This window comes from Pteropus vampyrus, unplaced genomic scaffold (assembly GCF_000151845.1).
Source record: "Pteropus vampyrus isolate Shadow unplaced genomic scaffold, Pvam_2.0 Scaffold539, whole genome shotgun sequence".
NCBI lineage: Eukaryota > Metazoa > Chordata > Mammalia > Chiroptera > Pteropodidae > Pteropus > Pteropus vampyrus.
In genome coordinates, this window is record NW_011889320.1 from 414,404 (window position 1) to 435,918 (window position 21,515).

A 21,515-nucleotide genomic window follows, 5' to 3' on the forward strand; every position below is an offset into this window, starting at 1 on the left:
TCCTCAGATACAGGGACAATCAGTGTAGTCCACCTCCTTCCTTCAGTGGCTGATTCGGGAGAGGGCATGTTACCCAGATCAACCCCAGCAGAGTCATCCTGGGACGTTTTTGCAGACCACGTGGGCGAGAGTTCCCCTTTTTTCCCCACTGGGGTCTCTAAGAGGATGGGATATAATTTGGGGGTTACTAGAATTCTTGACCCTATGGGAAGAGAGGCTGCCCTGGTAATGGAGCCAATACTGAGCAAATCTGAGGTCACACACACACACGCGCACACACACACATTCATTCCTACAGATACCAAGCGAGCTCTCAGTCTGATCAGATTGACTCAATTACATAAACTAGTAAGTTACTTTAAAAAAGCCAATTCAAATTGTTTTTTTTTCTGTCTCTTGCCGCTAAAACAGCCATTATTAATACATTGCATATATTTTTAAAGACCTAAGTCAAAATATAGTAAAGAGCGAGATTCAAAGAAAAGCACCCACCCTGTAGAAAGAGTCCACCATGCACGTACTCTGTTCTGGGACCTCTCTCTCTCAGGAATGCTTCCTCAGGGCTCGCTTTCCCAGATTTATTTCTACCCAGCTTCTTGCCTGACTTATAAATAATTGCTCCTGAGCTTTGGAACTTGGTGTTATGTTCTGCCAGATTCTCTTCCCTACCTCTCTGCTCATTTCTGGCATCAAAATATCCACCACCTTGCTCTTGAGGTCGCTCTGGTGAGTTCTGCTGTGTCCTGTGAGCCAGCTTTCCTCTAAGGGACGCATTTGCTCTCCTAGCAACCAGGTGCGGAGGCTTGGCTGTCCCGGAGTCAGGCTGTGGTTGGTTAGTGCCTTGTGGGGACCACGTGGAAGAGGAAGGAGGCGCATGGTGCAGGACACCCATAGTCCTGTTTCCAATCCTGTGATCTTTTAGGAGCAGAGTCCAGAGACCCTAAGGCCCGGCGACTCACACTTCTGTTCCCTTCCCCTCCTGCAGTCCCGGCCTGCGTGGCACCGTGGAAGACCCCTGGACAGATACAGATCATTTTGCAGGAGCCCTTTGTCCTTTTTTCTTAAAATACTTCAAACAATATTGAGCCGTTTTTAAAGGGCGTTAGTTTTCCTTGTTGTAGTCACAGAGAAATAGAAAGAGGGAGACAGATTCTGCTGTTCTAAGTTGTTAGAGACCTGTTCTTGGATTAGTGTGATCTAAGCCCAGAAAGAATTTGCAGTGGCCTGAAAATGGTTTATAATGGAAGGGATCGTCAGGGGAGATTTAAATGGTCAAAAAGGTCAGCAGGCACGGAGAAGGTCAGGGTCCTTGAATGGTAAGTCAAAGAACAGAGCCAGCTTCTCTAGGGAAGAGAAATTCACGGAAAGTTTGTTTGGTAAGAAGGTAATTTAATTAGATTTTTTATTTCTAGAAATTTGTAGGATGGTGGCATCGAGAATACCAGGACTTTGTGGAGATTTAGGAGCGCTCGTCAGAAGAACACAGTGAAGGGCTCGGTGAAGCGGCGTGTTCAGCAGTAGGAAGAGTCGGCTGTGGTTGAGAGTTTGAAAGGCCTTGGAAAAAGCGGTAGCAGGTGTCAAAAAGGAGACCAGGGACGGGAACTGCTTGGAGGGGAGAGACTAGGGCGGTTAGTGATGCTTTGAGTTTAAAGTGGTAGTACCACGTGGAGACTGGATTGTGGAAGACACTGTTAGGTGCTCCATTAAGTGCTGGTTGATTAGTGCCTGGTGGTGACCACGCAGAAGAGGAAGAACGGTGAGCAAACAGGCAGAAAGATCCCTGCCCTCGTGGAGCTTCTGGGAGAGACGTGATAATGCAATACCAGGTATTAGAGACATGATAATAAAATACCAGGGGTAGCATGATCAAAGTGACAGGTACTGAAGAAGGAAAATGAATAAGGAAGAGACGTGGGAGTTTGAGGAGGCGATTGAGTTTTTAGATAGGGCGACCCAAGGAGCCCTCATCCAGAAGGTGACTTTGCGTAAGAACTGAAGGAAGTGAGGGAGTTAGCTTGTGGAACGCTTAGGGGACAGTAAATATGTGTTTAAGGAACAGCAAAGAGGCTGAGGTGGAGACTAGTTACAGCGGAGATCCGAGGGCTGGTGGGGTTGGGGTACCGCTCGGGTAGGGCCTGTGTACCGTTAGCATTCGGGTTTCGGCTCCGATGGAGGTGGAAAGCCTTGGAGGAGTAAGAGCATTGACGTAGGACTGATGTTTCACGAGCTCGCTCGGGCTGCCACGTTAGCATGAACTGAATGGGGAGGAGTAGAAGACCCCTTATGAGGCTGTTGCCTCATCCAGGTGAGAGATACGTTGGAGCCTAAACCAGCGTGGTGGCCATGGTGGGAATGAAGGTGGAGCTGCCAGGCCGAGCCGACCAATGTGATGGTGGGGTGTGTGTGTGTGTGTGTGTGTGTGTGTGTGTGTGTGTGTGAGAGAGAGAGAGAGAGAGAGAGGAATTTATTAATTTAACGATCTATAAGTTTAACAGGCTTTTTGGCCTGAGTAACCAGAAGAGTAGAGATAGTTTGTTCTGATTTTCTAAACTAAATAGAAGGTACTTTGAGCGTGAACTACCTTAGGCAAACAAAGGTCCCACTAACAGATATGCCTTCTGTAATATGCCTTTAAAACGATAGTGTTCGTGGTCATATTTTATAATGAAAGAAGCTATTGGCAAGCCTTGTCAGGAACTCCCTGTGGAAATATCAATTGCTTTTCTTGGCTCTAAGGTATTTCCTGAACAGTGTATTATACTTTGTCCCAAGTGTGCCATTAAGGGATTTGCAAGTTTGTTAAAACATGTGTGGCAAGTGAGTGCTGTCACTTAAGCCTCGTCAGAGGAGCCAAGAAATGAGAATCAGCTCCTAGGTGGACGTGGATGTGCATTAGCTCCGAATCACAGGCCCAGGTAGTGGGGTTGGCAGGGCTTGTGTCCTGTGCACGAAGACTTCAGCTGACACTGTCCTAAACAGCCCTCTCAGTACATAGGGCCTGTGGGTATAGACGTATGTAAATCTTTTGGAAAAGCTCCATTATACCAAGTCGATAGCAGCCCCCTATCCCAGGGGCATGGAACAGAATTGATTTGCTGGAACAGAATTTTCCAGTGCTAATATAGACTTGCTCTTTTTATAAAATTTAGAATAGCACTCTTCCATGGTGGCTTTTATGTTCAAGGAGGGGCTTTTCTGTATCAGTAAATGGGGAAACTGAAATGTTTCGCACCTGGAGTTTGCGGGTAAGCCGCACATGCTGGGAATGTTACTTGGCATTTTTGTCTAGGAGTCCATTGGAATGGTTTGGTTACAGGGACTCTCTTCTGTTGCTGTCCCGTTTTGAAATGCATTATATTAATTTTAAAAGGAAGGGGAAATTTTAATGACTATTAAACAGTTTTGAAGTGACCAGATTCTTGATCCTGGTAAGTCTGAGGTGCTATTTGCAGTTGCTCTAACCTGCAGCTCTGAAGTTAGAAGTTTAGAAGTTTCCCCGCTTTCTAAGAGACAGGTCGGTACTTCACGACCCTGTAGGAACCAGGAAACGTCTCTGCAACTTGCCACAGATCTAGGCATTCTCTTCTTTATCCAGGCACTCGTGACTTTTCTTACTAAGACTGTTGTTTTCATATTGGGGAACAGTGAACTTTGTGGTTATTTTGAGTTTATATTCAAACCGGAGTTATAATACAGATATGAAGGTCTAGAATTATTTTAGAAAAATGTATTTATTTAAATGGCTTCCAGTTTTATTCATTTGCACTTGTATTTATATTTGCTTCTTAGGGTGATAAGTTTCAACTATGATAAAATGACAGGTGACTCTGTCCTGGTCTCCAGACATAGTGCGTTAACGGGGGCGATGCAAGGTCATGCGGACAAGCATCCGAGCGTCGCCGGCTCCTGCTGCTTGGTAGTTATTCTATTCTCGTCTTGTAATTTTTTTTAAGAATCCTTCTTTTACTGCTGATTCAACTCTTCCTCATTCTCTTCAGAAGAAGAGAAAAGGAAAGCAGTATTTCTTGAGCATGTGTTATATACCAGGCATTTTGGGAGCCTCTGGGGAATATAAAAAATGAATGTGACATGGTTTGCTGTCTCGTGGGAGAGAGAAATATGCAAAGCAAGTAAATGGAATATAGTCCGATCAAGAAACCTTATAATGAAAGAATAGTTAAGGAATAGCAGTGAAACAAAGGGAGGAAACGGAACATTTCTTAAGAGAGGGAGGTTATTCAGAGAAGCAGTCACAGAAGAGCTGGATCCTGAATTTCGACAGAGTATTTGCCCGGCATGCAAAAGATGCAGAGGCCTTTCCTGCAGTGGCCGTGAGTGGTGGGAGCTGTATGTGCAAAGCTCACTCTGAATCTGTTTGCAGGAAATCCTGTAAGAGTGTCCAGGACCATGAGCACTAGACTTTGAGCCCTAGATCTGTGTGCATGTCACAGCTCTGCCATGTCATAGCTGTGGGATTGTGACATGTCTGAACCGGTTTTCCGCTGTGAGATAGAGATCATTATTCTTCTGTGTATCACTCAGGGTCATTGTGTGGATCAAGTCAGTTAATGTATGTAAAAGCACAAGGAAGGTTATACAATATGAATATGAAGAGTGACCATAAAAGTCTTAGCGTTTATTATGATTAATATGGTCATGATTATATTTAAATTCTCTCTCCTTCACTAACTCTGTTTCTGGTTGCAGCCCCTTCATTTGTGCCTTTTCCCAGCCCTCTGCTCTCAGCTCCTCTCCTCAGTCCAGCCTGGGCCCCGGGACCCCTTTGCTTAACTGCCGGCCGCCGTGGTTAATTCCCCCTTCGGGATTTCTGTCCCCCAGTCCCGCTTCTCATCTCACACCTGACATTTCCAGCTGCCACCTGCAGGGTCCTTATCGCCTTGGGCTTCTTGGGTCTAAAGACCAAATTTGTTTGGTTAAGCTCCAAATTCAGTGGTTAAGCTCCCACCATGTTCCCGGCACCTGTGCTACGAGCTTCTCCTGTGTTATCTCAGGATACTGTGGCCCCCATTTTAAGGATAATGAAACTGAGATTCCAGGAGATTAAGTAACTTTTCTGCAGTGGTTTGGCCGGTAAGCGGCAGAGCGAGACGCGGACGGCGGTGCTGACGGGCACTCCTGCTCTGAACCGCTCGCCTCTGCGTCCTCACTCATCGGCTCTGCAGCACAGACCAGACTTGTTCGACTGGCGTCGCGCCTCTTCCTGTCTGGTCTTCATCCTCCCTTCTCACTCTTACTGTACCTTTTCACTCTCACCGCCTTTCTTAAAGGAGAAGCTGCATTTTCTCTCTCCTTGTTCTGTATCTGTGTCCTTTCCCGGCTTAGTCTTCTCCTTTGCAGGTATTCGCCTGTCAGAACCCTGAGGGAGGCGAGACGATGTCTGGACTGAGCCGGGCCGGCGGTGAGAGGGTCCGTTTGCTGCCCCGCCCCCCAGTCCCGACCTGTTCTGCAAAGCGCTGGGTCACTGTACATTCACACCAGCAGTGTGCGGCCGTATGGTCTTGCTAACGTTTGCTGTCGTCAGGGTTTTTAGTTTTTGCCCATTTGTGGGTTTGTAGTGATATCTCGTTGTGGTTTTAATTTGCATTTCTGTGATGACTAATGAGGCCGAGCACCTTTCCATCTTTATTGGCCCTTCGCCATTTCCGTTTCGTGAAATGCCTTTAAGCCTTTTCTCCGTTTCTCTGTTGGATTGTGTGTCTTTCATTGGTCTGTAGGAGTTCTTTATGTATTCCAGATATGAGCATTTCTGTGACTTTTCTTTCAAAATTTCTTTTATGTTATCGTAGGATGAAAGGAAAAAATTAATTTTAATGGAGTCGGATTTATCATTTTCTTTCATGGCGGTGCTTTTCGCATGTGTTTAAAATGCCTTTCCCTACATATTTTCTCATATTTTATCTTCTAAAATCCCGCCAGCCTTTTAGATTAGCATCTTCCTTAGCCATTTTCCACTCACGCAATTGCATAGTGTCTGACTCCACAAACGCTGTCTTCGAAGGGGCAGAAGCGATTCTAGGAGGCATCTTGCCCTTTCTTCACTGACACGGGGCTTAACGTTCCTCCAAGAGCAGGGAAGTCATGCTACACCTTCCTCACTTTTCCAGAAGGTTGTCTTCCCTTCTCGTTGGTCTCCGAACTCAAGATCCGGAGCTTAGGCCTCTTCCCTCGTCCCTTCAGTGGTAAGCCTCTCGCAGCTTCCCCTCAGTTGCATCCCTCGCCGTTTTGGGGGTTCCTCTTGGATGCTACTGAAGGGGCCAGATGACTGCTCTCCACCCCAGAGTGCAAGGTTGGCAGCCTGACGGAGCAAGGGGATCGCCGTTTCCTCTCCTCACACTCTTCCCACTCTCTTGCCCTTCCAGAAAGAGATAGTGGGCTGATTATGGATCTGTCCTCGGTAGAACTAATGCAGGGTGTAGCTGACTCACGTTTCTGTGTGCGACGCATGCATTTGTGTCTGGGGAAGGGTGCAGGGAAGTTACAATGAAGCGTTGGAGTGTGCTCTTTCTTCAGCATTTTTAGTAGCTGCAAGTGACACTTTTATTTCTTATCAGTACTCCCAAGTCGATACCTGCCTGTATTTTCACTGTTTATTTTTGTTAGCAGGGTTTATGGAATGCTCAGCCTACCCTGTTCATGGAATAAGACTGAGAACAGTTTGAGTCCCTCACTAACTCATTTCTGTCCTGTCCTCCAGAGACTAGACTAAACCTCCAAGGGAGACATAATCCCAGTGCAGTCAGCTGCCTCACTGTCTCAGGTCTGTGGAGCAAACCAGAGAAGTTTTTAAAGTCCTTAGTTAACCAGGTCAGTAATATGTCCATTGTCCTCAGGCCCTAGTCCTTTGCTCCGAGCCCAGAGCTCTCCAGCGTGCTGATCGACCTGGACTGCTAGCCTTCAGCACCAGGCCCTTTGCTCTCCTTACTTGGACTTGCAGAGTATTTTCTCTCTATTTGTAGACATCCATTTTTCGGTGGAGGAAGGGTTATAGCTTTCATCTGATTCTCAGAGGGATCTGCTGACCTTCAAAGTAGAGAATTACTGTACTAGACCTTTTACCTCTTTCGAGGTCAGTCTCACAGAAGAAGGCCTCTTACTTTACATATCCAAGGAAAACTGGACTACTAGTTTCTAACCCACATACTCTTGTATCTGGAAACTTTTCTGTAAGCTCTCTTGCGTCCTGATAGTCTTTTATCTTCCTTTCTTTATTGTCCTACCCATTAATCTGTTTATTTAACAGATGCTGAGCACTTAGATTGATTATGCAAGTTGCTGTAAAAATGTACAAAGAAGTATAAGATATAATTGGTGAGCGTATAGTCTTAACAGATGAGGTAAATCATATACATAGATAATACTAACATAGTGAAGGAATTGAGAAGTACCATAGAAGAGGCACAGTCGAATTGCTTTGGGACTTTAGAAAGGGAGAATTTACTTTGCTTTGGGTGGGTGCGGGGGGTGGGATGGGGAGGAACTGTGAAGACCGTGTGGTGGATTCTGGGTTATAGACGATGCAGGCCATTTGGACTAGGTCTGGAGAGATAGATAGATTGATATGTGGAAATGTTCGATGCAGTGCGCCCTCTCTGGTTTTTTATTTATTCAAATGAGACTTGAGTGTGCTCTGTACCAGGCCTAACCATGGCCACTCCATGGAGTTTACAGCCTATCAAGGAAGATTGACTCTGAGTAAGTCATTTCCTAACTGATTAGTGTATTCATTCATTTATTCAGTATAGATTTGAGTGGCTAATAAATGCTGTTCTCAACTCTTGGAATACAGCAGTTAATAAAATAAACAGCTTCTCTTCCCATGAAACCTGAATTCTATTTGGGAGACAGAGAGTAAATGAGTATGTAATGTATTTGCAGATAGCGATACGTACAGTGAGAAAAGATAAAGCAGGGTAGGAAGATAGAGTAATGGCCACGAAGCGGGGCTGTTTTAAGTAATGTGATCAGGGAAGGCCTCTCTGAGAGGAGGGTATTTGAGCAGAGACCTGAATGAAGAGAGTGAGCCCTGTGAATAGTAGGGCAAAGAGTTTTCCAGATAGAGGGAATAGAAAATGTGAAAAGCTCAAGATGGAAGGTTTTAGTGTTCTAGGAAGAAAAGCAAGAAAATCTCTAGGATTAGAGTGTAATTTTCAAAGGATGAAGTTGTAGAAAATGAGAATGGAAAAATAGGTATGGGCCAGATTTGATAGGGCCTCGTGGTATGGTGATGGAAGGGTGTTGGGAAGCTGTTGGGAGAAAGGCATGATCTGATTTATGTTTTAAAAGGGTCATTCTAGCTGCTTTGGTCCAAAACGGAAACCAGACCAGTTATTATATAGGTCAGCAAGGAGGTCTGGGTTGCTTGGATTCGTAGTAACAATAGAAATGGCAGGAAGAAGGGCCAGTGGGCTCATCTGATGGATTGGATGTGGGGATGAGAGGGAGAGTCAAGGGTGATGCCACCGTTTGGTGCCGTTGGCTGAGAGAGGGCATGCTGGGAGAGGAGTCGGTCCTGGGGAGGACCAAGAGTTCTCTTGTTTGTCAGCTGACAAACAAATGAAGATGTATGGAAGGGAATCGACTCTGTAATTCAAGGGAAGGGTGAGGATAGGCTTTTAATTTTGGGAATTAAGAGCATGTACAGAGATTTCAAGCCATGAGACTGGATGATATCATCTAGGGAGTAAGTGTAAAAGGAGCCTCTCCCTAGTGTTGTTATTTTGTTCCCTTTATGAGATCAGATTCAAGTTCAGCTTCTGGGGAAAAAGTACTTCGTAGATGGTTGTATGTACTTCCTGTTATAGTGCATGAGGAAGCACTTTGGTTCTTTTCCTTTTTATGATATTGATATTGATCAGTGGGTTCAGGCGTTGCCACTCTGGGTCATCCATTATAAAGCTCCATCTCCATCAGGTTATGACTTTTTGGTTTTAGTAACCATTGATGATCATATCCTGAATCTGTTATTTCAATATGGATGGCAGATTGGCGGTATTGCATGTCTTTCGTTCCTTCTTAATTAGCTAAAACTCTTCTATAAAGAAACACTTTACCTATGAAGCATCAACTGTTTGGGTAAGCTCATATACAGGTTGTACAGGAAAGATAGGAGAAATGCTTAGAATTTTCTGTGGTTGACCAGAGATAGTTCTTTCATGATGATTCCTGGGTCCTTTAGATAAGATCAAGATTGTACTGGCCTTTGATGGCTTTCTTCTTTTCCAGATATGACAAGATGTTCCAGGATAACCTTGTTAATTTTTCTGTTCCAGACTCTAAGGAGTCTCACAGCCCTCACTCTTAACCAATATGCAATATGGAATGGTTTTAAAGTGCCTGTTGTGTCCTGCGATCTTGTGATGATCTTTTCCCCAAAACATTTTTTTCTATTCTTGTGTGTACTGGGATAACAAAAGAGAATGAAAATGCAACATGTTAATTTATATTTTAATTATACTGTTTTGAATGACTTGATTAATTCATTCATTTGTGCTACCTACCTAACAGCATTTCTTGCTTTAGTAACTCAAAAGTGAATTTAGTGCCTGAGACACCAGTTCTTGAGTGGAGCTCATCTAAACCATGGAGATTATCATAAAGTCAGAACTGAGTTGGTTTTAAAATATGCAGGACAATTAAGCTTGCTGTACTCTGGTTGTCATTCTCTGCTGATCTCCTCTTCCCATTGACTTTCTCTTGAACTTTGTGTGAGCCAAAGCATTATTCTTAATAAGTAAGTAGGCAAGAATCATGGTGACTGCGGTATTCTCGCTGTATCTTACACACACGCACACACGTATACATACACACAGAGAAAGACTACCTTTCATTGTGGGATAGTCAAGCCTTCAAATTTTATAAAGTCAGAATTCTGGTTCCCCTTCTCATGTTTTCTCCATAGCCTGTGGGACCCAAATGCTTTGTGAAACCGTTAGTGGCAGAAATTAATACATAATAAACACTGACGGCCCAGACCCTTTGCTTAACATCTTTCAAGGAGGCAACATTTTACCTGCCCCATCCAGTTGTTTTCTTTCATCTCTGCCTCCAACTATTCTCTCTCCGAGATAAAGTATATGTGGGGATGATGTAGGAAAAACAGTAGACCAGGGATCACGTTGTAGCCACCATGCTTTGGGCCCGTACCTCTTGCCTGTGCTTCGGGCTGTTTGGACAGTGCCCAGAGTCGTGTAAATCCTTCCAGGATGCTCAGGGGCAGGTCTTCGTAGATGTCACTGAATTTGCCAGGAACATTTAAGGAAATTGCATGAGTTTGCTGATTTGAGTGATGCCAAACTCTTTTTCTTTTCTAACTCGTCGGTAAATTCTCTGTTGTTTGAATGATCTACTTTGGGTCAGATATGAAACCAGGACTTCCGTGGCGAGGCAGCAGCGCACAGAGGAGAGCTGCTTTTATAATTGTATGCGGATTTAAAACTCTAGCTGTGGCTTCCCTCACGTTGTCATCTAGCAAGGTGCCTGAGGGAATCTTTTTAGAGAGTTCTGGTCTAGCCAGTTGAACTTTTTTTTTTTTTTTTTTACTATCGTAGGAAAGGAGTCTTGTTTGTTTTAAACTTGTCTTGGAAATAATGAACAAATGAATGAATGACTGACAAGAGTCAAAACATGGCAAGCGTTAATAGAAAACTTCATTAAATATGTTCACAAATTGGGAATCAAGTTTTCAAAAAATTTTATTAACAGGCACAATTTTGCTCAGGAAAATTAACCATTGTTCACAAGTTTTTCTGTTACCCCATTTTTATGAAGTCAGTTTTTTTTTGAACTTTAGGAATATATTCTTAGAGTCTATATTCTGATTGTGAATATCTTTGTAATATTTTATTTTGATTTTCTGGGTGGGTACTCTAATAGTCATTATCTGGGAATGATTATGTTAATTGGAATCTAAGACATTAAATTATTTTGGGAAGGATTTAATAACTTTTTCTGCCTGTGTAAGATGAAGAGCTTTCATTAAGCAGGATCTTTGTGTGATCTAATTTGAACGTTAATCTGCTCTGTTGAAGGCAGGCTTCTATTCTGAAACCTCGAGGCTAATATTAGACCTCTCAACCACTACACGCACACAGAGAAACTGCTAGAGAAGTTCACTCCCTTTTCTCAGGTCTCTGCTCAGATGTCGCCTCCTCCAGTAGGCATCCCGTATCCACCCTGCTGGCAAACGAGCTGTGCTCTCTCATAATCAGCAGTTTCACACTATACGTTTTTTACTAGCACTAATCACTTTTTGAATGTATACACTGCTGTATCCTTGGCACCCAGAGCAGTGCCCGGCACCGGGAAAGGTACTTTGTCAGACTTGTCGAATTTGTGAATGGTTCCCTATCTGTCTCCACTGGGATGTAGGCCTCGTGGAGGTGCCTGGTGCGAGGTTGGCCCCCCCAGCATTTGTTTGAAAAAATGAAGTGATCACTACCAATAGTGATCAAATTCATTTTTTATATATATATGTAAATTTATTTCTTACATATATATTCATTTTTTACACATATATACACATATGTACACATATGTAATCATGTTCATTTTTACATATACGAATTCACTTTTTACATACATACACACACACATGTGATCATGTTTTAATTAATATTTAAATTGCACATGAACTTTTCACCCAGGAATAGATTCCTAAAAGGAATGTAGTATTCTGAGTAACATCTATAATCTACAAAATCTGCTGTGTTTCCTGCTAATGTATGTGGGGAGAGTTCCGTATAATGTCGCCTTTTATTTTTGGTAACTAAACACCTGGTATATTTTAGTATAGCGCCTGTAGAAATCAGAGTTCTGTCACATGACTATCCTGTGACAAACTCATTAAGTGGATTAGAATCTGTATTCTTTTCTCCTTTATTCTTCATTATTTTTTTTTATCGAAAATATTTGACATACTGTGTAATGCTTCATTCTTATAGCTAGTATAAATGTCCATCAATTATGTGCTTTCTATACTGGTTTCAGGCCTCAAGATGGAGAATTAAGGGTTTACGGTTTTTATGAGAACATTCGTGAAGCCTTGTTTACACTTAGTTTTGTTTCTTCCATTTCATTTTGTATTCTTGTGGCTTCATTGAATGTGCAGTGACATACTGTGTTGAATTCTTGTGTCGTTACCCACCGTGCTTACTGAGCCCATGTGATGAACCCTTACGAAGCAGCATGGTACTTCTGGTCTTCAGGGCCTTTAGAGGGGCAGGGATAGAAGTGACATCAGAAAAATGAGAAGTGGACATGGCATTACTCTTGGGCCTCTCTAAGAGTGTGTGCCAACGTGACGCTGCTGGATTGACCATCTCCATGAGGTGGTCTGTGCCTCCGGACAATGAAGCTCCTTTTTCGGACTACGTGATAAGTGTCCAGTGTTGTGAGCTTCTGAATATGCAGTTTTTCCCTCGGGAAAGAAAAATGGGGAAAAAAATCTGCTCTTTCCCTCTCTTCTGTCCAATGATTTAGCAGAACTTTTCTATTTTCTTCAGGTAATTAAACCAGAGAGCTGTGACAAAGAAACAGACGGTGCCTATGAATCAGATCTCCCTGAGGAGCTGTGTGGAAGCCATCTCCTGCAACAGTCCCTGAAAGGCGATAATGACAGTCCCGATGTCATTATAGAGGCTCAGTTTGATGACAGTGACTCAGAAGATGGACACGGCAACACACAAAGTGTTCTGGTGGATGGTGTTAAGAAACTCTCAGGCTGGGTTCATGAAAAAGGTGAGCGCTGGGCTGCTGCCAGTCTGCTCTAGTCACTGGGTGGCTGTAAGTACTGGAGTTCTCTCTGTGCTCCAGAATTCACTACACAGCACATTTGGTGGCTTCCCAGTTTCTAACCTGTGGTAGCTTTTAGGAAAGGGGGGACCCTTGCTAGACTTCCAGCTGCTGGTTCTGAGGCGGGCAGCACTGCCCCTGGCGGTCCACGTGGCCGTTCCCTCCGAGGTTTGGAGTCGTGTTGCTAGCTGGCCCAGAATCCCTGTGATGAGCCCAGGCCCCACCCTGTGGTTGAGCTGAACAGAACTAAACTGATTTTTAAAATCCTTACAAAAAAACACTTCATATTGCCCTGGATTTTTCTTTAACTCAGTACATTTTAAAGGTATTTATGTCATGGGTGGTGGGAATGGATTGCCTTAAATGGATCACCTAAAAAAGACAAGCAGATTATCTTGATGTCGACAAAAGAACGTCCAGCCTAAGAAAAAGTTTCGTAAGAGTTTATTTGAGCCAAATTGTTGCGGAGAAGCAGAATCTCAGTGGATTAAGACAATGGTCCAGAAAATGGCAGCTTTGCAGCTCGTTGCATGCAGTGGAATCAGAGGGGGAGACCTGGGGAGGGCCATATGAAATCCGTTGGAGGTGGATTCAGGGGGCGGGAGAAAGCAAAGTGGGGAGTCTCCGGGATTGGATAAAAAGGAAAACGGAGAGACACGCACTTCTTTTGCATTGGCGGGTATAGGCCAGCGAACGTGTACAGCACACAGAGATGGTACGTGGGGTCAGATGATAACGAGGGGCTCTGTGGTCTGTGCCCTGGTGTGCGGTTGTCCCTTTGAGGAGTCTGGACAAGGAGATCACTCTGACATTTCAAATGTGTGTGATCTTAGGTGCCCAAAGACAGTAGACAGTTTCAGAGTTAAAGATCGACCTTTGTCAGAGAAGCCACAGGCCTGGGACGTAACCCGCGTTTAGTTAGGAGGTTTTACATTCAGACCAGGGCACCCTTTATGGTTCCTTCGGTCCCTGGGTTTGAAAGGCCTGCCATGTGAGCCTCCCTTGAACTTGTCAGCTTTAATATGTGGCCCCTTTTCGTCCACATTTTCAAAGCGTATTGATTTTAAGCCTTTAAAGAAGCCAGTCTTATTTTCTCTCATCGAAATCTAAGGCCTGGGTCCTCTGAATGCAGAGAGAAGCAGTTGCAAGATGTGGGTGAGGAACGTGACCAAGGCCTCTCTCCCTGACCACACTCAGAAACTTAAGGGAAAGGAGCAGTGAAAATTGGAATATTTCAGCATATAGATCTCTAAGAGGTTTTAAGTGCCGAGAGTCTATTTTCTAGCCAAATTGAGTTTTGAGTTTTATGTATATTACGAAATGGGAACGAGTGACCTGGCTAGGCTGACTAGATTATGAGTATTTTATCAGGAAGAACGTTCTGGCACAGTCCTCATGAAAGTCTAGAAGAAGTGCCAGAAGATTACTAAAGGAGGATACAGAGCAGACACCCCGTGATGGGGACTGGTGAGCACACCTCATCGACATCCTGAACGAGGCTAGAGGTGATTTCAGAAAGCGGCTGCGTAAAGATCACCCTGTCTCTCCACCGTTGACGAGGTGCAGTGACCTGGGGCAGCAAATGTTTTCCCGAAGCACAGGCTGTATGGCTTTCTGGTGCTAAGTACTGCTCAGCAAAGGACTTTCCAACTCTGAAATTCTTTTTGAATGAAACGGCCACTGCTGCCTTGCTGCCCCGCCAGGTGTGGTGGCCTCAGGGCACCCAGCTTCTTTTTGTTTCGTGGCCTGCTTAGGTAACTAGTGGTTTCGCTGTTCAGGGCCCAGCCAATTCCATTTGGATGTTTATTCCTTGAAATGTCATTCTTCTGATGTTTATTTGTTCTTCCTTTCAAAGCAGTTGGATACTGCGACCTTCTTCTGAGATCGCATGTGTATTGACATAGTGGCATCAGTACTGTGAGTCATGTGTTTTCTTTGAGAAGAAAGGGAAATGACCAGGACCCTAAATAGCCAAGTCCTTCATCATTAAGACACCAAGAGAGAGAGACACTTGCAGGAGGAAGCCAGGCGGAGGGGCACTTTAAAACTTACTGAGCATTTGGCCCAGTAGGTCTGGCGATTGGACTTAGAGACACCAGCAGCCCTGTTCCCCTGGGCTCTGAGGTGAAAGGATAAGATGCTTTGATTTTTCATTAGTGGTTGGTATTAATACCAGGGCAAGGAAGTATCGGTGGATGGAAGTGATGGCAAAATCGATGCCCGGGGTGGATACTAATAATCGATTCCCCCTCCTTTTTCTTGGCGGTTCTGCTGCCAGACTTGCTCTTGATTTGTACTCTACTGTCATTTCCCTCCTTCCCTCTTACACGTGAATGTCACTGAGTGCCGTATAGGTCCACCGTGTGCGTGTTTTTTCTTTACTCTTTTTACGGTCTTCCTATCCTACTGTTATTTATATTGCTTCCGCACTGGCCCTGACTGAGGGAACAGCCTTAATCCTTCCCTCAGTATCTGGTACGAATTTCTCTTTCCTGCTCGCCTCTAAATAGAGAGTTGGTGAAACCACATGGCTGTTTCTCATTTCTTGCCCTCTTGATATTTAGGAAAATTGCAATTTGCTCTTTTAAAAATCACAGTGTTTTTTAGGATATTTTAACCAGCTTCTCTTGTCTGAATAATATAAAATCTGGTTACAGTTAAGATGTTAGTACTTTTTGCACCACTAAAGGTTTTGAAATTTGTTATTGAAACAAACCATAACCTTAAGGACATTATAAATTTTTCCTTAGACTTCTAGAAAGGTTCTTTGCTTTGGTGGTGTAACTGCAAATGGATTATTTATCCTAGTTCACACTTGTGTTCAAAAGAATGTTCTTTATTTGTTTACTTTTGTTTTAATATTATGTTTCTTTACTCAAAGCAAATGTTACATATTGCATGTATATGCATTATATGCGCCTGTTTGCCCAGGAAACACATCTTTAAGATACTGCCAGTTTCTCTGGTAGGTGAGCAGAGAGCTCCCGATGTCTGCAATAAGTGCCTGTCATCGCGCTGAGAGGGAAGCTTCCCTGGGCACCTCAGACCTACGCAGTAATATCTTCTAGGAAGACGGCAGGATCTGTGCCACCCTTAGTTCCTGAGAGAGTGGACTGAAGACCTGGGCCCCTTTTGTAGGTCCAGGCCCAAAGTCCCCTGAGACTCGGATTTGACCACTTTCCAAGCAATAGTGTTTTTGTCAGCATGGAAATCTGCCATCTGTGTAGAGACTGGGGACAACCCCAATAGATTTTCTTAGGTGTTAAGTATGTGGATAACAGTTGCCTGTATAGCAAACTCCAAAGCATAAAGATTGTCATGGCCAAGTGATACAGTAACTCTGTGTCTCTCATCATCGGAATTTTTAAGAACAGTTTTGGCCTCTGAATCTTGGTGACCTAATTAGGTGCCGATGTACATTTCCTGTTCCCTGTCCTGGGAGGGTCTGCCAGAGACCTTGTTCTGTCTTTTGGTCTGGAGACAAGCCTCCACCAGAACCACCCGGATGACTGGGCATGGGGCTAAGTGTAGAGTTGGTGGCCCTTTCACGCCTCCAGCTCCTCGCCACCTGCAGCTCCTTCCTGGAGGGAGAATCCACATGGAATCCTTGATCCCTTCTTGATCTCCTGACTTCAGAGTCAGGAAGAAACCCTTTTTCTCACTTAAAATTCATCTCCTTCCAAGACAGGCCTGTTCAGTGCCGAGGTTTAAGTTCTCTTTCCTTGGATAAAAAGTAAGTGTGTGTTTCCTTTTGGCCGAAGAAGCACATCCATGTGATCATTCTCCTGTGGTACTTCTCTGCTGTGTATAACGATGATTAGTAAATTAAAATACAGTCACGTTTGCTTTAGATATTATATTAAAAATATATAGCAGTTTCCCATCAATCACAATTTTGGGACAATATTTTGTGCCAAAGTTTTAAAATCCCATAAAAAATCTAAGTCTAGACACTATGTTAGACCTATGTCAGAAGGATACAGTGGGAATTTTTGCTTTCCTGTTTTATAGGCTGAGTAGATAATGCAATCATATCAGGAGTGATTCAGCTAGAGATGGATCGTTGAGACCTACAATGTCAAAGACCCAAATCCTGTGCTAGACCAGCCACTTTTCCCTGTGACGTTCCCGAGAGAAATATGCACAGAGGATTAGCAAGGCAGAGGAGCAGTTCATCATTAAGTGAGGCTATGACCCAAGCCAGAATGCTGTGCCAGTCTGTACTGCCGCTAGCGATGCTCAGGGCTTCTCACATCTTCTCATTTCTGCCAGCGGTTAGAATTTAGCTTTGTTATGTTTGTATCTAGAGTAAGTTCTGGTAATTGCCTTTCGATGTCATTTTTCTGTTGTTCTATCAGGTTTACTCTACTGTTGTTGATTTTGGAAAGTTCTTATCTATTCTCTATAATAATCCCTTTTCCATTTTAGGCATTACAAATCTCTTCTCCCAATCTGTCATTTAGTCATTTGTCCAATAACTTTGTCTATGGTGTCTTTCATTGAGCAAAAATCTTTAATTTTAATGTGATAAAATTTATCATATATTTTATGGGTTTTTAGGTTTTTCCCTATTCCTAGGTCACATAGATATTCTCTCATGTGATTTTTTATTTAACTCCACGTAGTTTTGCTTTTTGCTGAATTTTATGATGCTGATTCTTTATCGATTGAGATTATTCATCTGGTTTCTCTCCTCTAAATCTGTTTCTGACATTGAACCATCCTTGAATTCCTAGGATAAACCCTACTTAATCCCAGTGTATTATTTTTAAAATACATTATTGGATTTACTTAGGTAATATTTAGTGTATACTTTTTGTGTGATGTTAAATGGACCTGTCTTTTTCTTGGCATTATCTGATTTTTAGAACCAGGATTATATCAGCTTCACGAAATGCCATGGTCAATTTTTGACTGTTTCCTGTTTTTCTCTGGTTATCCTGTTTTTTAAACTTTGGTAGAATTCATTGTTTTTTAAACTTTGGTAGAATTCATTGTTTTTTAAACTTTGGTAGAATTCATTGTAAAATTACCTGAACCTGCTGTTTGTCAGGAGGTTAGATCTTTGCTCTTTTAATCTCTTTCCTACTAATTGATCTGTTCAAGTTATCTCTTTTTGTGCCAATTTTGGTATAACTCGGTGGGAATTTATCCACTTGAATTTATCAGCACATAGATATTCCTAATACTCTTTAATATTCTTTAATCATTTAAAAAAATCTCATGTCTATATTTTTGCCTCCCTTTTTGTTCTGTATTTTAAACATTTGACTCTTCTCTCTTTTCTTGATAACTGTTGTTTGACAAAGATCTATCATATTAATCTTTTTAAGGAACATGCTTTTTAGTTGTGTGATTTTTCTCTGTTTATGGTTGATGTTGTTCTGTATATCATTGATATTTTCTTTTATCTGTATTTATTCTTTATTTTGGGGGTTTGCTTTTTTGTCCTCTTCCCAACTTCTTGAGTTGAATACTTAGCTTATTATTTTTAATCTTTTTGCTTATTTTAAAATGTTTTCGAAGTTATAAATTTCCTTCTAAAGATTTTTCGCTATATTCTACAAATTTTGACTAGCAGTACTTTTATTATTAGTTCTGAATATTTAATTTCCTTTATGATTTCTTCTGTAAATAGATTGGTTATTAAGGCTATTAATTTCTAACTTTTTTGCTATTCTTTTGATGTCAGTATTAATATTTTGTATTATGATCAGAAAACAAGGTCTCTTATGTTATTAGTATTGCAGCCTTATAGTCTATTACATGTTCTTTATTTCTAAATATTTCATGTATGCTAAGAAAGATGTGTATATATATCCAAAACCTTAATACATACTTATATCGTTATCTCCATAAGCTGTTTATTATTTTACATAGTTAATCTGTCAGTTTCTGAGAAGGATGTTTAAAAATGCATGTCTATAAATTTTGATTTATTTCTCCTGTACTCTCGTCAACTGTGACTTGATATATTTTCAAGTCATATCATTATTTACATATATATATGTATAAGGGTATAGCTAGATATATTTTTGTATACATGTATAGCCATATATATATTTAAACATAAAGATCACTGATATTTATTGAGCATTTACTATGTGCTAGGCCCTAAGTACTTTATGATTAATCTTCATTATGTTTATTTAATCCTTAAAATATACCTACTATTTGTTTTAGGAATATTAATAGTATCTATTTCAGAGATACTTGTAGCTTTTATTCCCAGAGCACAAAAAAGTTACATAGTTGGTAAGTATACTTTAATATCCCTGGTAGCTTTTTAAAAATATCACCCAGGCATTCTGATTCTAGCTGATCTGGTAATTTTTAAAAGCTCTCTAGAAGTTCAAGCATTCTACTATGTAGCCAGAATTGAACAGTCCTAGACTTGGCCTCTTAACCATTGTGCTATATCTCCCCTCATAAGTAGCAATACACAGACCACAGGTTAAACGTTTGATGGCAGTCCAGCCCTCAGTGCGATAATTGATTCGGTCAAGGATCGTCAGTAGATACTGAAGCCACTGAGTGAAAGGTTGTTGGAGATGAAGACATTCACGTGGACTCAAAGTGTCATGCCACAGTTGACTTACTACTTCATTACTCTAGGCAAAACATCCTTTTATAGTGGACAGATTTGGTGGGCACTACTGTGACCAAGTGGTCAAGCTTAGCATCACTAGTAGTGGGACAACCTGACATTTCGTGCCTGCTGATAGGATGCGTTATTTTGCAGCACTATCTGTGAAGTATTCGTGCCAAAAACGTTTCACTTGAATCAAAACTCTAGCCCTAATTTCTAAGAATCTGAGAATGTAGGGCATACTGGAACAAATTAAATGATACTATGACAGAAATAATAAGGTGGATCCAGTATGTGGGATAATCCATGAGACAGGCAGCCTGTACTGCTCAAAAAAGGTCAATATCATGAAGAACAAAAAACAAAGGAGACTGTTCTAGAGAAATGGGGGCCAAAAGAAACATAACCAGAAATAGTGCATGGACCTTGATTAGATCCCGCATCGGGGAAAAAATATGGTAACAACAATTGGGGAAATTTAAATTTAGACTATATTAGATGACTTTTTGGAATTACTGTGTATTTTCTTAGTTATGATAATGATATCGAAGATATATAGGAGAATGTCCTTATTCATCTCTATACTTTAAACAATTACTGAAGATCCCAAAGTGCTTTTGTGTATATAAGTTATATCTGTCACTATTTCTGTATTTAAAATTAAAACTAAGAAACTTTAAAATATTATTGCAAAATAAGTATACTTCTAGTTGTGTTTCTGTGTATATTTAAGGAATATTTCAGATTTCAAAATAATGATTATTGAGCATTAGTGAGGTTAATGAGATTATAGTAGATATAACCACAGTTAAAATATTGAGACAAAAATGGAATTCACCTCTAAAATGTACTTGTTTATAGTTTAATATCTTAGAAAACTCTAGAATAAACACAAGAATACATGAGCACACATTCTACTGGTCATTAGAGCAGGGATTAGGGAAGGTATTCTGTAAAGGACTGGACAGTAAATATTTCCAGCGTGTGGGCCACTCAGAGACAGGGGCTTCTGTGTCACAACTACTCAGCTCTCTTGTTCCCTAAAAAGCAGCCATAGGGATTATGTAAATGAGTGGACATGGCTGGATTTGGCATGCTGGCCGGGTTTGCTGATCCCTACTTTACACCCATGAGAGAAGGAGAGTGAAAAGAAGAAATAATACTTTAGAGTTCTTATGGAAAGAGTCTTTCCCTGTGGGTCCTCTGACAGGGTTGTAAAGCACGCCGCGAGGTCCACTGGTTTAGGCTGTTGAAATTGATAGTTGACACTGATCAGGACTTTCGAGCATGTTTTAATTGTTCTTTACTGTTAGGATATTAAACACTTTAGTGTTTTAGTTTTAAGTGGTTATTGGATTTTTTTTTCCCCTTGTTTTTTCCTGTGGAATGCTAATTATAATGATTTGGGCTAAAATCAGTTGCCTCAGTTCTTCTGCTCAATTGTGGGATCTTTTTTGGGGACTGTGCCCTATTTTGTTGTTTTGGCTATAGCCTGCTCTATGTACATTTTCATTTATCAAACCCATTCACATCGTGCATTATAAGCACTTAGAATCTCTTACTATGTTTTATAGTTTATGTGTAGCATTGTCTCACACATGTCTTATTAGAGAAAACTTGACTACTTTGTGTTTTTTGGTATCAATTTGAAAATAAATTTTTTTTTTCTAGCATTTTCCCACAGATAATTGTTGATCTATATAAGAAAGCTATTGGGGTTATTTTTGTGCTTTTTTTAAAAACTGGATACCTTAATGAGTGCCTTTATTATTTCTAATAATTTTTAGTTGTTTTAATGATTTTCTAGGCATAAAATAATTTAATCTACAATTAATAATTTGCCTCTTCCTTTCTAAGTTGGAGCTTCTTGTTGCCTCATCTCGTGGGCCATCGCTTCGGGAACTGCCTTACATAATAGTGGTGATGGCTTCTCCCAGATTCAGTGGGAAAGCTTCCGGTATTAAGCCCTCGAGCACAATGCTGGTTGTTGGCCTGGCACCAGGTCAACTAAGTTTCCTCTTTCATTTTGACTAAAGGTTTCTATTAGGAGTGGATATTGGATTTTTTTTTCCAAGTGCCTTCTGAGCTTCTTTCAAGATGTTGTTTTTCTTTTTGG

At 41.6% G+C, this 21,515-nt stretch overlaps 1 protein-coding gene across 5 annotated transcripts in view; it reads left to right on the forward strand.

Annotated features, from left to right (window-relative positions):
* DIS3L2 (DIS3 like 3'-5' exoribonuclease 2) overlaps positions 1-21,515 on the forward strand; it is a 296,670-nt gene that overhangs the window by 72,378 nt on the left and 202,777 nt on the right. For all 5 annotated transcript variants that reach the window (XR_002777885.1, XM_011383718.2, XM_023525183.1 and 2 more), the window contains exon 6: positions 12,522-12,756. Coding sequence is in view for 4 of the 5 variants with exons in the window: in XM_011383718.2 (XP_011382020.1) it covers positions 12,522-12,756 (235 nt within the window). In the remaining variant the exon portion in view is untranslated. The remainder of the gene's footprint in view (positions 1-12,521; positions 12,757-21,515) is intronic.